This window comes from Lathyrus oleraceus, chromosome 6 (genome assembly GCF_024323335.1).
Source record: "Lathyrus oleraceus cultivar Zhongwan6 chromosome 6, CAAS_Psat_ZW6_1.0, whole genome shotgun sequence".
Classification (NCBI taxonomy): Eukaryota; Viridiplantae; Streptophyta; class Magnoliopsida; order Fabales; family Fabaceae; genus Lathyrus; species Lathyrus oleraceus.
The window spans coordinates 470,355,038-470,369,002 of NC_066584.1; the positions used below are offsets into that span (position 1 = coordinate 470,355,038).

The 13,965-nt window shown below is 37.3% G+C and overlaps 1 protein-coding gene across 1 annotated transcript in view; it reads left to right on the forward strand.

Moving 5' to 3' along the window:
- Positions 1–7,989, forward strand: part of LOC127096303 (uncharacterized) — a 34,403-nt gene extending 26,414 nt beyond the window's left edge. The window contains exon 3 of the mRNA XM_051034889.1: positions 7,671–7,989. Coding sequence (XP_050890846.1) covers positions 7,671–7,989 — 319 coding nt within the window. The remainder of the gene's footprint in view (positions 1–7,670) is intronic.
- Positions 7,990–13,965: the final 5,976 nt, after the last annotated feature.

Sequence of the window (13,965 nt, forward strand, 5' to 3'; positions counted from 1 at the left end):
TGATATTCGTGCTCAATGATGTTTTCTCTTTAAAATCATGTCCCTGTTTGAAATTTTGGTGATGGTTCATGTTGACCAGTCCGGTGAAGCTCACCGGAGAAGACAACCGAAGCTCTGGCTTCGGTGATGATGTGTCTTTAGTCTAAACCGTGTGATCCATGTTCCACGTTTTAATCTTAACCGTGTATTATGATTACTCATGTTACAACGCTGTTGACTTAGGCATTGGTGGAACGCACATTGTGGATCATCGGATCTGCCACCTCAATTAATGAGGGAGATCTGATGGTCCACGTATTTTAGCATTTTCTGAATTTCCATTTAATTCCATTTTCTTCAATAATTCATAAAAAATTCATTATTGATCCAAAAAATATGGGACTTTCACCAAAAATTTCCAAAAATTTCTCTCTTTCATATTCAGAATTCAAATTATTTTTTGGATCATTATTAATATTTTTCATGAATTAATTGATTTTTCATTTGTTTTTAATGGTTTAAAAATATTTTGAAGTGTCCAAAAATTCTGAAATTTATTATCCAATGTCCTTTGACCTTGTTTGACCTATGATAAATCTCATGGCCATTTATTTGGTGTTTTGATGATATTTTAGGATTTGGACAAAACATATTTGAATTTAATGCATTATTTTAATATTTTTAATTGAATAAATGTCATTTTAATTGTGTTGACCATTTGTATTGACTTAATTGAGTTTCTTATTTCTTGTTGGGCCTTGGTCAAGGTTGATTTGACTTTTGACATTTATTGCCCGACCTCAAATAGTTGTGACTTCTATATAAGTCCAATTACGATTGCTTAACATAGCGCTAAATTTGTGACACAAAAGGCATAAGCATTCTAGTTAGTGAGATTATAAGTCTCCCCTCTTCCATAGTATTGTGTGGAAACTTGGCCTTTTTTCCTTCCTTTGGAAGATGTTTTGGTTCAAGGATTCATGCTTGTGGCAAGTGGATTGAGTGTTCTCCAAAGAATGTCTTGAAATAAAAAAAGCAAAAAAAAAACTAACTACTAACTTACTAACCATTGACTTTTAATTTCAAGTATGTACTTTTATGCAATTTACTTTTAGTATTTTATTATCATTTGCCATTATACGTATCATTCTAATTGTTTATGTTAATGTAATGTTCCCTTTGTCCATTTGGACCATATTGAGTGATATTATTTTATTTGTGTATGCTTTGTTTGCTTGTTTGGTCTTTGACCATTAATGTACATAATAACAACAAAAACCCTAAAAGACTTTTGAGTGGACTGTTGGTTTGATCTTGCCCAAGTGGTCTGTTGAATTCATCCGATACATCATTCAAAATCTCTCCAGATTCATCAGCCACATTGATCATTGTTAAGCTGTTATGTTGAACCTATGACTTGTGGAATTCATCTGCTACATAGGCTATTTTGAAGAAGATCATTGAAGTGGATAAGCTTGGATGAGGTCATCTTTATTTGATGCATTTTCTCTTCAAGATTGATATAATTGTGCATTTGTGTGTTGCTTGAATAAAAATCCAAGGGAATTATGGGTTTCTATTAACATACTTGTCTATTGGATTGCTACCCATTTGGTCATATCTTTCCAACTTTAAACTTTTAAATTTTGTGCATAGGGTAGTCTCTTCATCTTCTCCCCATTTATTTAATTTCAAATCTCTCCCTCCATTTTCAAAACCTTCTTTGTGTGAACTACTTTTCTTCTAAACTTGGACCACTTTTAAAAAAGATAGAAACTTTGGCCTTATGCCATTGCATTTTCAAACTTATTTCCTTAAATCAAACATGTAAATAAACTTAACTATACTTGACTTAAACTTTCAAAAAAGCCAAAAAGAACTAACTCATTCAAACCATTTTAGGCCTTTGTGCCTTTCAAATTTAATTTTTGTTAAAACCAACACACTCATTTTGAAATTTCTAGCACGAACTATGAGGTTTTGATCCCTCATTTATATGTTGGTACGTAGGCACAATTCCGAAGGTCTTATCAAACACAAAAATATAATTTATCAATTCTTTTCTCACCCCCCCCCCCCCCCCATTCTATTTGTTTGTAAACATCACTTTGTACAAAATACATATGCACACAAAAAGGGATCCCTATGAGTACCTAGGACACTTTGGGTGCTAACACCTTCCCTCTGTGTAACCAACCCCCTTACCTATGATCTCTATTTTTATTAGTTTTTATTCGAAAACTTCTTACTTTTTGGGTTTGTTCGTACTTTTTCCCTTTTCTCTTGGAAATAATAAAAGCGCGGTGGCGACTCTTGTTAATTGACCTCTAGCTTGTCAATAGCTTGATGATCATGAATTTCCCGCTACATTAATCAAAACAATGGAATAGTTCTATTCACTGTCAAGAGGAAAAGCAACATTTACAAAATAAATCTTTCAGATCTAAAAGATCAAAATGTAAAATGTTTAATGTCTGTAAACGAAAAGCAATGGGTATGGCATAGACGCTTGGGCCACATTAACATGAGAAGACTCTCTCAGCTAAATAAACTCGAGTTTGTCAGAGGTCTACCTAAGCTGAAGTTTTCTTCAGATGCTCTGTGTGAGGCATGTCAGAAAGCAAAATTTTCAAAAACATCTTTTAAAAAGAAAAATGTTGTTTCCACCTCTAAGCCTCTGGAACTTCTTCACATTGATCTCTTTGGACCTGTTAAGACAACGTTAGTCAATGGAAAGAAGTATGGACTGGTCATTGTTGATGATTTTAGTCGCTGGACATGGGTAAAATTTCTAAAGCAAAAGAGTGAGTCTCACTCTGTATTTACTAGCTTCTGTTCTAAAGTGCAAAATGAATTTGACTCTAAAATCTTCAGAGTCAGAAGTGATCATGGTGGCGAATTCGAAAATAAGTTCTTTGAAGAACTGTTTAATTCAAATGGAATATCTCATGATTTCTCCTGCCCTAGAACTCCATAACAAAATGGGGTTGTAGAGAGGAAGAATAGGACACTCCAAGAAATGGCCAGAACCATGATTAATGAAACAAATGTGGCTAAGCACTTTTGGTATGAAGCAGTAAATACAACATGTTATATTCAGAATAGAATCTCTGTAAGACCTATTCTGGAGAAGAATCCCTATGAACTGCACAAGGGAAGAAAACCCAACATTTCTTACTTCCATCCTTTTTTATGCTCATGCTTTATTCTCAACACTAAAGAACATTTGAACAAGTTTGATTCAAAATCACAAAAGGTATTATGTTAGGATACTCAGAACGCTCTAAAGGCTACAGAGTATATAACACAAAAACCAAAATTGTGGAAGAATCAATACATGTCAGATATGACGATAAGCTTGACCCTGAAAAGTCAAAGCTAGTTGAAAAACTTGTAGCTTTGGAGATAACTCTTGCAGGATGAAACTGATATCTCAACTATCCAGAAAAGATCAAGAAATCTCCCAAACATCTCTGAAGAATTGATTCTGAGAAACAAGGATGAACCTGTCAGAACAAGGTTGACATTCAAAGTATATGAAGAAACTCCTATAGGATTAGTATCTCTGATTGAGCATACATCCTGTGATGAGGCACTTCAAGAAAATGACTGGGTTTTGGCAATGAAAGAAGAACTTGATCAATTTTCAAAGAATGACGTCTGGGATCTTGTCCCAAAGCCTAAAGGAACTCATATTATTGGAACAAGATGGGTATTCAGAAACAAATTGAACGAAAAGGGAGAAGTAGTCAGAAACAAAGCACGACTGGTAAGACAAGGTTACAGTCAACAAGAAGGCATTGACTACAACGAAACCTTTGCTCCAGTTGCCAGGTTAGAATCCATTTTTTTACTTGAATTATTCGTAGTAAATCACTCCATTAAATTATATCAGATGGATGTCAAGAGCGCATTTCTTAATGGTTATATATCAGAAGAGGTGTATGTTCATTAACCCCCAGGTTTTGAAAATTCCAAATGTCCAGAACAGGTTTTTAAACTGAAAAAATCATTGTATGGTCTAAAACAAGCTCCTAGAGCTTGGTATGAAAGATTAAGCAACTTTCTTCTGGAACATGACTTCATTAGGGGAAAGGTTGACTTTACACTCTTCTATAAAAACATTAGAAATGATGTCATGATATGTCAGATATACGTTGATGATATACTTTTTGGTTCAACTAACCCCTCTGTGTTGCAAGAATTTTCTGAGCTAATGCAGGCAGAACTTGAAATTAGTTTGATGCAAGAACTAAAATTCTTTTTGGGAATTCAAATCAATCAAGCTTCATAAGCGACATATGTATATCAAAGTAAATACATAAAAGACATTCTGAAGAAATTTGAAATGTCAGAATGAAAACCAGCAAAGACACCCATGCATCCAACCCGCATTCTGGAGAAAGAAGAAGTTAGTCAAAAGGTTTGTCAGAAGCTCTACCGTGGTATGATAGGCTCTCTTCTCTATCTGACGGCTACCCTTCCTAACATTCTTTTTAGAATATGTCTTTGTGTCATATTTCAATCATATCCAAGGGAATCTTATTTAACAGCAGTTAAAATAATCCTAAGATATCTGAAAGGAACCCTTAACCTTGGCCTGATGTATGAGAAAACATCAGAGTATAGGCTCTCTGGATATTGTGATGCAGATTATGCAGGGGACAGAATGGAACGCAAAAGCACGTCTGGAAACTGTCAGTTCTTAGGAAACAATCTCATATCTTGGGCTAGCAAAAGACAGTCAACCATCGCACTGTCTACCGCAAAAGCAGAATATATATCAGCTTCACTATGCACTACTCAGATGCTCTGGATGAAAAATCAACTAGAAGACCTTCAGATATTTGAGAATAACGTTCCTATCTTCTGTGATAATATTGTTGCCATATGTTTAAGTAAGAACCCTATCCTGCATTCTAGAGCTAAGCACATAGAAATAAAACATCATTTTATCAAAGACTATGTTCAGAAAGGGGTAATATCTTTTAAATTTATAGATACAAACCATCAATGGGCTGATATCTTCACAAAACCCCTCGCTGAAGATAGATTCTCATTCATTCTAAAACACCTAAAAATTGAAAATTGCCCAGAATAAATCAAATGTGCTTCTCTGAAATAGCAAAATAAGGCTCTGAAACAACATCTGGTATCTGGATCTAATTTTGATACTTCTACCAGTTAGGAGTCATCTGAATCAGAAATCCTCAGGATCCAATCCCTTGGTATTCCTGAAGATCAGATAGATCAACACGTGGGTTATCTTGCGTCTGACCTTGGATATTCTAGATAGATGTCTAGCAGAAATCAAGGGATAGGCCCTTGAGATCTCCTCGAGCAGTGTGCTTATTTGGGGATTAGACTTCTACCATTAGTTGAATTCATGTCTCTCCTAAGCGTGTCAACTCGTTTAATGTGTCATCATTAATTTTCTAACCTCTCAATTGCTCCTAACGCTGTCGTTTTGCATGCCTTCTATGTGTATTTATATTTTTCACAATTCACAATTTCACACTTTACATTCATAACCTACACAAACCTCTCTCCTTCTTCAAAGCTCCTCAAAGTTCATCAAAGTTCATCAATCTTCATCTACTTCATCAACTCTCTCATGGATTCCCAGCAACAATCCGTCTACAACTACTCTTAACAAATAGAATCAACGGAACAACCACCCATTTCTTCTCAGCAAACAACTGCCACAACTGGTGTTGTCTCTACCCCCATTTACAAAGAACCACACATTTTGGATCGTGAACCACATATCCATCTTGCCACTCCATTTGACAAGCTTGAGGTCTTGTGTGAATCTTTGGTGGACTTCGAGAACATGAAGCAAAATGGAATAGAACTTACTGAGGAACTCAGAATGCAAGGGTGGGAAAACTATTTCCAAAGGATCTATGGTCCTGTCTATACTTATCTGGCAAAAGAATTCTGGCGCTTTGCAGACTCAGATGATCATTACATAGTCTCATATGTTCTGGGGGTAAAGATTGTCATCACTGAGAAGTCCATCACTTCCCTTCTGAACATGGAGAAGACGGGGGGAAAAAGGATCTACAATATCAACCCTAGGGCAAAGTACATGTCCCAGGAAATTTCCCCAACCATTTTCAAACAACATGTTGACGGTAACTCCTCCAAGAACAAGGAACTTCACCAGAACCTACGTGTCTGGTTGAAGATCATTTTAGGAACCATTCATCACCGCCCAACCACAAATGCTTATGACTACATCAATACGGATCAGAAGTGCATACTCTACTGCCTTCACAAAAGGCTCAAGCTAAATCTGCCAACACTGCTATTAAAATACCTCAGAGACTCTATCAGAGACACCAGGAACCACATGAAGCCCAAAACCTATATCCCTCTTGGAAGGCTTATCTTTGATGTTCTGATCGAGAGCGGGCTGATGGATCACCTGATTCATCACAATCTAATGGAGGATGTCACTGTTGACACTGGAAGGCCTCTGAACGCTCGCAATCTGAAGATCATGGGGGTGATTGAGCAAGTTAGGGTGAAACCCTCATTAGATACCTCCAAGGAAGCACTCAAGGATCAGAGGAAGATTCCAAATGGCCTCTATCTCTTCTCCAAGATTGATCCTCTAGAGGTTGTGGCACACTATCTGCAGGATCTCGCAAGCCAAGGAGTTGACATCTCAAAGTTCTCTGTGGATTGGTTGCATGTGCATCCATCCAACTTCATGAAGATACAACGCGAACCTTCTGGGAAGTCAAAGAAGGCCAATAAAGCAAAACTGGGGGAATCCTCTATGTCAAGACTTCTGGTCCCTCTGATCGAATCTCCAAGTAAGTCCTTGCCTCCTCACTCTTGCTATGTCAATTTAAAGAAAATTGCTTCTTCTCTTCCCCAAACCACACCTATCTACACTCACTTATAAACCTCTCCCTTTACCATCAAACCATCTGACACTCCCACCTCTAATCTACCATCACCTCCATTTCAAAAATTTAATCTCTCCACCACAACCCTACCAATTTTTGAAGCTGAAATGCTTAACGTACCTATCTCACCAATCTCTTCAACATCTTTATCTCCACCATACTACATCCTATCATCTGACTCAAAACCCTCTGACCCTCAATCCCCCACCCTGGCTCAGCTTCAGGCTCGTGCTCTTGCTCACAACAACAACCTGAACTAGAAGCGAACACTTCACCACCTGAATAACCAACTCCACCAGCATTTGAACAACCACAAAATCCACCACCTGAACAACCCACAACACCACCCTCTGAAATTACAATCGTACCACCCTCTGAAAACATTATCATCCCTACCTCTCAACCTCTCGCTGACACTACCCAAACCCCACCAGAATCTCCATCTCCCAACTCTGAACCAGAACCTACCTTCCCCACCCTACAAGAAGCAATCTCTTTATTTGCTGAGTCTTCAATGGAGAAGATCATATCTCTATCTGAAAACTTTGGTATCAATGATGATCCCTCTGCAGTAAGGATTCACTGGAACAAAGTGATCAAATGGATGACCTCTGAGGCTTTCAAACTGAAAGGCCTCTCTGAACAAGTCCGCAACGACTTTATTAGAGACGCTGGAGAAAGGCTTCAAGCATGACTGGTCAGAGAGGAAGAGGAAAAGGCCAGAAGAGAAGCATAAGAGAAAGCTCGTTTGGAAGAAGAGCAACGGGTTAGAGAAGCTGCAGAGAAGGATGCTGCTGAAGCTGCTGCTACTGCGGCTATTGCTGAAGTTGAAGCAAAAGCAAAAGCTGACGCTGAAGAGGTAACACACATAGTTGCGGAAGAAGCTGCAAAGGCTAGCACTGATGCTCTGGCTCAGGGGGAGCAATCAAACTCTGGCTTCGCTCCTTTGGTCCTGAAGACTTTGGAAGAACTGCAGAAAGAGCAACAGATAGTGCGAGCAAGATTGGAGCACCAGGACTCTGTTAACAATAATATTCAGAACCTGCTGACTCAGCTGCTCCAAAGGATACCTTCACCTCCGAACCCTTAGGCACTTAGGCTTCTCTTGTTGTTTTCCTTATGTTTTCTGCTATGTTATTTTTGTGTTCTCTTTCTGAATTGTTGCTTACCTATACCTGTATTTATCATCTATGAACTACTTTTTTGTTACCTATTTTTTTGCTAAGTCTTTTTGAGTCTAACAAAAGGGGGAGAATAAAAACAGCTCTGATGAAAATATATCTAAGCCTCTTAATGCACTGCACACATTAATATCTTATGAAAACTAAGTTATACAGGATAACAACTAAAGTAATAACTAGCTGCCACACAAGGAAAATCTGGTAAGAACTTTTGAGAAATCATATGATCCATCTCAGGGGGATTCACCTCTCATCTGACTCTAAGATATTATTTTTGTTGATAATATCATTATTTCATCATCACTCTGAATTTTTTGTCATCATAAAAAAGGGGGAGATTGTAAGAACAAATTTAGTATCTACAATTCATCTCTTAGATTTTGAGGATAACAAAGGATGAAACAAAAGTGGTATCCTAACAAAATTCATCTAAGTGTGCAGGACTCTAATCAAAAGAAGTCAGATAGACATTCATCAGATACAAACACAAGTTTAGAATGACCATTTAGAAGACACTCAGGCAGAAGCTCTGACTCTTATTAAAGGAAGTATACAAAGCATAAACAAAACAAGAGACATCAGACACTCTGAAGTGAAAGAGAGCACTATAGCATCTTAAGCTTTTACACTCTGACGTAATCATCAGGAGGACATCAAGAACCTCTAAAGAAAGTCAGCTGTAAGCAACTATCTGAAGAAGTACGTGCAGAATAGAAACTCTAATATCTGAATCTTCTTATTCAGAAACATGCTCTGAAGACTTAGCTATGAAGACTTCCGTTTATGGCAAGAATATAATTTTGGAAGAGAATTATTGCACCCCAAACTGCTTTAGAAAGAACACAAAGATTAATGACATTAATCATCCATCATTGCCAAAGATCATGTCACTCAACGGTCTTCTCATCACTCCTATATAAAGGATGGATCACTTGACTAAGAAACATAACGGAAACACACGAGAATACAAACACTACTTTCATATCGTTTATTCATTCTCCTTCTCACATGAGTTACCGCTCTAAAAGTGTGAACAATTCTTTTGGTCTTACCTTGTGTAATTTCTGCTTACCTAGAAACACTAAGCAATACTATAATTCTATTCATTTGTTGAATTCTCCTCAAGTGACTTCTGAAGTCTGTAAACTTGAGAGGGCTAATAGATATTTATCCTCTTAGACGATCGTTTTTGTAATCTTTCAAGATTAGTGGATTAAGTCCTTATTGAAAGCGAAATCACCTTGGCCAGGTGGACTGGAGTAGCTTTGAATTTCAAGCGAACCAGTATAAAATTCTGTGTTGATATTATTTATTTTTCGCGTGTGTTTTAGTTCACAAAAGTTTTTATTATCAGTTAAAATAATTCAAACCCCCCCTTTCTTGTTGTCGTACCTCGGAAAAAATGAGAGCACGGCCTAGCAAAACACAATCGCACGCTCGCAATGATGGACTGAACAGAGTCGCCACCGAATCAGGGTTCGGGAGTCGATTACGCAAGGGGAAGGTATTAGCACCCCTCACGTCCGTTATACTCAACTGGAACCGTTAGGTTAGTTGTGTGTGTTAGTGTTAGTTTGAAATGTTAGGCTTCTCAAGTTATTAGGTGGGAAAGAAAGAATAGAAGAGAGGAGAATGTTTTTGGATTTTCGACGAAGGACTAAACCTAAGTTTTTTATTAGTGGGCCTGACAAGATTTACAAATCCTGCTCCTACGTATCTCAATAGAGAAATCAAGGCTTACGTAGTTCTGGGTAGAAAAATGTTTGTTTGTTGGTCGATTTTAGCGAAGCTACTTTGTGTCAATTGACGAAAACATTGTTGGACTACCCAAAACAGGTGGATAAACATTGCCTTGCATTATCTTGAAACAAAGTAACTTTTGTTTGAGAAAGGGTTTAAGGCTCAATCGCATGGCGGCGAGAAAAGGTTTGATTGGTTTGAATGTGTTTTGATTAATGGCGAGAACTTGGATGGGCGAGATATTCATCTCGAATCCTAGTCTCAGGAGTGCGTGGCATCCACCACGTTCCATTTCCATCTTATTTGCAAAAGTATTTAATAAGAATTAAGTGTTCTTGAATTTGATTGAGAAAGGGTTTGAAGAAATTGTTTTGACAATTTTGAATGATGGCGAGAGCTAAAATACCATGTTCCATTTCCATTTTTATTGAAAAAAAGTGTTAAATAGGAATTAAGTATTTTTTGAGTTTTATTATGAAAATGGCTTGACGTTGGATCAAGCATTGATGGACGTTTTAAGAGAAATTTGAATGAAGGTTTGAGACAAATGAAATAGATAGATTTGGATGATGGAGAGAGCTAAGATAGGCGAGACATCCATCTCGAACCCTAGTCTCAAGAGTGCGTGGCATCCACCATGTTCCGTTTCCATCTTTATTGAAAAGGTTTTAAATATGAATTAAGATTTTTTGAGTTTTTATTATGAAAATGGCTTGACGTTGGATCAAGCATTTGATGAGTGATTGAGAAAGATTTGAATGAATTGGTTTGAAAGAAAGGGAATGGGTAGAAATGGGTGAATAGAAATGGAAGTATTTGAGAAAAATACCCGACATTAGATCGGCTTTTTATTTTTGATCTTTTTGGAAATGGTTGATTTTATTCTTGTGTTAGTAGCTAGCTAAACAGTCAAGCAAGTAAAGAAATAAAACAGTAAAATATTATTACACATCAGGGGAGTGGGGATACATTTTGTCAAATGGGGATTCAAAGTAATGAAATAATTAAAACAGACCAATCATTGAGTAAGCAATGCATGAGTGTACGTGCAAGAGAGTCATCACACTGTAAGAAAGCCCAAGAGTAAGATGTGTGAGGTGGACGGAGATGCTTAAAGGCGATCGACTTACAAGGGTGTGGAGATGAGGAAATTACAACTAAGTATTGTGCTTAAAACCGATTTATGCATCATGTCAACATCGAATGATCATGTGCGACCAATCGAAACGCGATGAAATTCTATTGTTATCTCGATAAAATAATCGTGGATAAACAACATGAGAGAGGTTGAATTCATAAATTAAAATCGATGTTTTATCAATTAAAATAAATAAAATGGGTAAACATTAAAAAATAATGAGCATAGGAGAAATTAGATTAAAACATAAATATGAGAGGATTAAAAAAAATAACATCAAAATTTTAAATGCTAAGAAAAACCAAAAAAATGCCCCACACGAGTATCAAACCTAGGACTAAGAGGGAGATGAATATCTCCATTTCCAACCAGCCATGAGTTGTCTGCTGCTAGGCTTCGACCAATAAATACCTAAATGCTAACCGGAAAAAAACAATAAACAAACAAATATGGGCCACTGGATTTGGCTTCGGAATCAAGCCCACAATACCCTTGCACCGCATAGGCTTGGGTCAGTGGAGATCCGCTTCCAGGCTATCTCAAACGCTGAAACGGTGAAGGAATCCGAAAGGCCAACCCTAGTTGCCTGGCTGTTGGGTGAAGATTAAGGCAAGCAGCAATCATTAATTCTCAACCGTCACTTTTAGTGAAAAGCCACCGAAAATGAGAAGCCAAAAGCTGCTTAAGGCACGGATATCAATTCCTAGTAAACTGTTTTTTTTTGTTTTGAATATAAATTAAAAGAAGACATTATTATCATTTAACTCCTTTTAAAGAGAAAATGAAATATCCTAAACGAGGAAAACTCTTCCTCTGTCAAACACAAAACAAACGACTAAACAGCAGATGAAAGTTATCAATGAGGAAAACGCAAAAACAAACAAAACAAACGAAAAAACCAAATATAATCATGGAAGGAGGTCGATGATGAAACGCCTGTCCAAGAGGATGGAGAGCAAAGACCAAACCAGAACTAAGTTTAAGCTTACCTTTTCGCGAAGAGATCGATAGCAATGTTGGGTCCTCTCAACTCCGGCGCGTTTGAGTCTCCGGCAGTGTTCAAAAGGAATCCTCGCGTCTTCTCTAAGGAAATGCACCAAGTCAAGGTTACCTCCTTCTTCTCCTTCTTAATCTCGTTAGGGTTGTGCCGCTTTTGCCTCCTTACTTTTTTTTCGTTAAAGGATCATTAGGTTTTTTTTCTTTAACATATTCTTTGTTTCTTTATGTAGTCCCGTTTTGATTGTGAGAGGTCTCCAAAAATTCTCTCTATGGTCCCTCTCTCGTCTGCTTTTCCGTACCACTGGTAGTGATCAAAAGCTTAGGCAACTGTCTATGTAGTGGAGCGCGAGTACTCTGAAATTATCCGCCCAAACTTAGTGGTCCCTCTCCAATTCTTGTCCTAACCTTCTATCCTGGGTAAAAGGTAAAAATCACTGTTGTAAATTGGTAAAATTTTCACTTAAATCTATGTGCTTCTCATCGCTACAGGGTTCGTTTGACTATCACTGTCAATTTGGCTTTACTGTGGTAAATATGAAATGAAAAATGCTTATTGTCATGGCTTATTTTCACTCATTCTCTTTGAACTCTATTGGTTTTCAGGTGCTTGTGGTATTTACTGAAGCTCTAAATGAAAGAAAAACAACATCTGCGAGTTTGAAGTTGGCCTGTTGGAATCAGATTTTGTGACAAATTGATTTGGACCTGTATATGTTCTCGTCCTTTGTGGTGGTAATGGTCTGCTGTCATGGTTGAACAATAGAACTAAATGAATAGAGTTTTAATAGTGTTCCCTGTGTTTTAGGGGCCTCACTGTCTTGCGAACCGATACTTTTCCAGCTAAGAGTTTGCAAGGATACCGATTCAGTGGTTTTCTTAAGTTAAGATAACAATCATCACAACCACGATATGTCTTGTTGGAATTTGAAGCAAGAGAAACCTTCATGGATCTTTTGCTGGTGCATGAATTGCAAAAACAAGCCCAACAGTTGCAACAATTATGACGTTTCTGTAAGACCCCAATTTTGTCCCTAAGATCCCTCATGACATCATAACATTGCATTTGCATAAGCCTCAAGGATCATGAGCATCTTGGTTCCCTTTACCTTTGGGTGGGACTTCTTGAGAGTGGTTTGAGATCACCAAGCATGCTTGAATTGTATATCATTGCTTTTCTTATTTTGTTCATTAACCAAAAGCACAAAAATATGTCACTAACATCTTTTGCTTGTAGCTGGAGCAATCACAAGGTCAAGAGCTTCAAAGAGATCACTTATGCAATGGTAAGGTCAAGAGAAGATGATAGAAAGCATGGTAATGGTTCCCAAAGCTCTCATCCATCAAATATTCCTCCCTAGCACCTCAATTCATCATTTTGATCAAAGCAAGTCAAAGGGTTTGAGGTTTTGTTTCTCAAGGAAACCCTAATTCATCTGTGTACCACAATGCCTTGCTCATGAAGCAACCTCAGCCCATGGTCAAATACAATCAAGGGAAGTTCTTTAATTTACCATTTAATGCATGTTTGAACTTATTTGAGTGTACTCAATCATCAATTCATCAAGATATGGGTTGTGGACTTGAGAAGTTGATCAGTCAATTCATCTGACTATTTTGAAATGCACTGAGACCTAACTTTTGATGTATTGGTCAAATGGAGATGATTCCAAAAGCAAAACCATTCTTAAGGATAATATGAACAACTTTCATGTTCATCGAAAATTGATGTGAAGCTTGGAAGGTCATCATCCATTCCAAAACATTATAGATCATTTTGACTAAAACCCTAATTTTGGGTCAACTTCCCAAGGACATAACTCATTCATTTTTTATTATTTTGAGGTGGGATCAAATGCATTGGAAAGCTTAATATGTCTACTTCAAAAGTTATGTTGAACAAAATTTCAAAATCGCAAAGTATATACATGTGATAATGCAGGACATTATAGGTCCTTTTTGACCAAAGGCATTAAAAGTAAAAAAAAAGTCCAACTTCAAGTGCCCATAA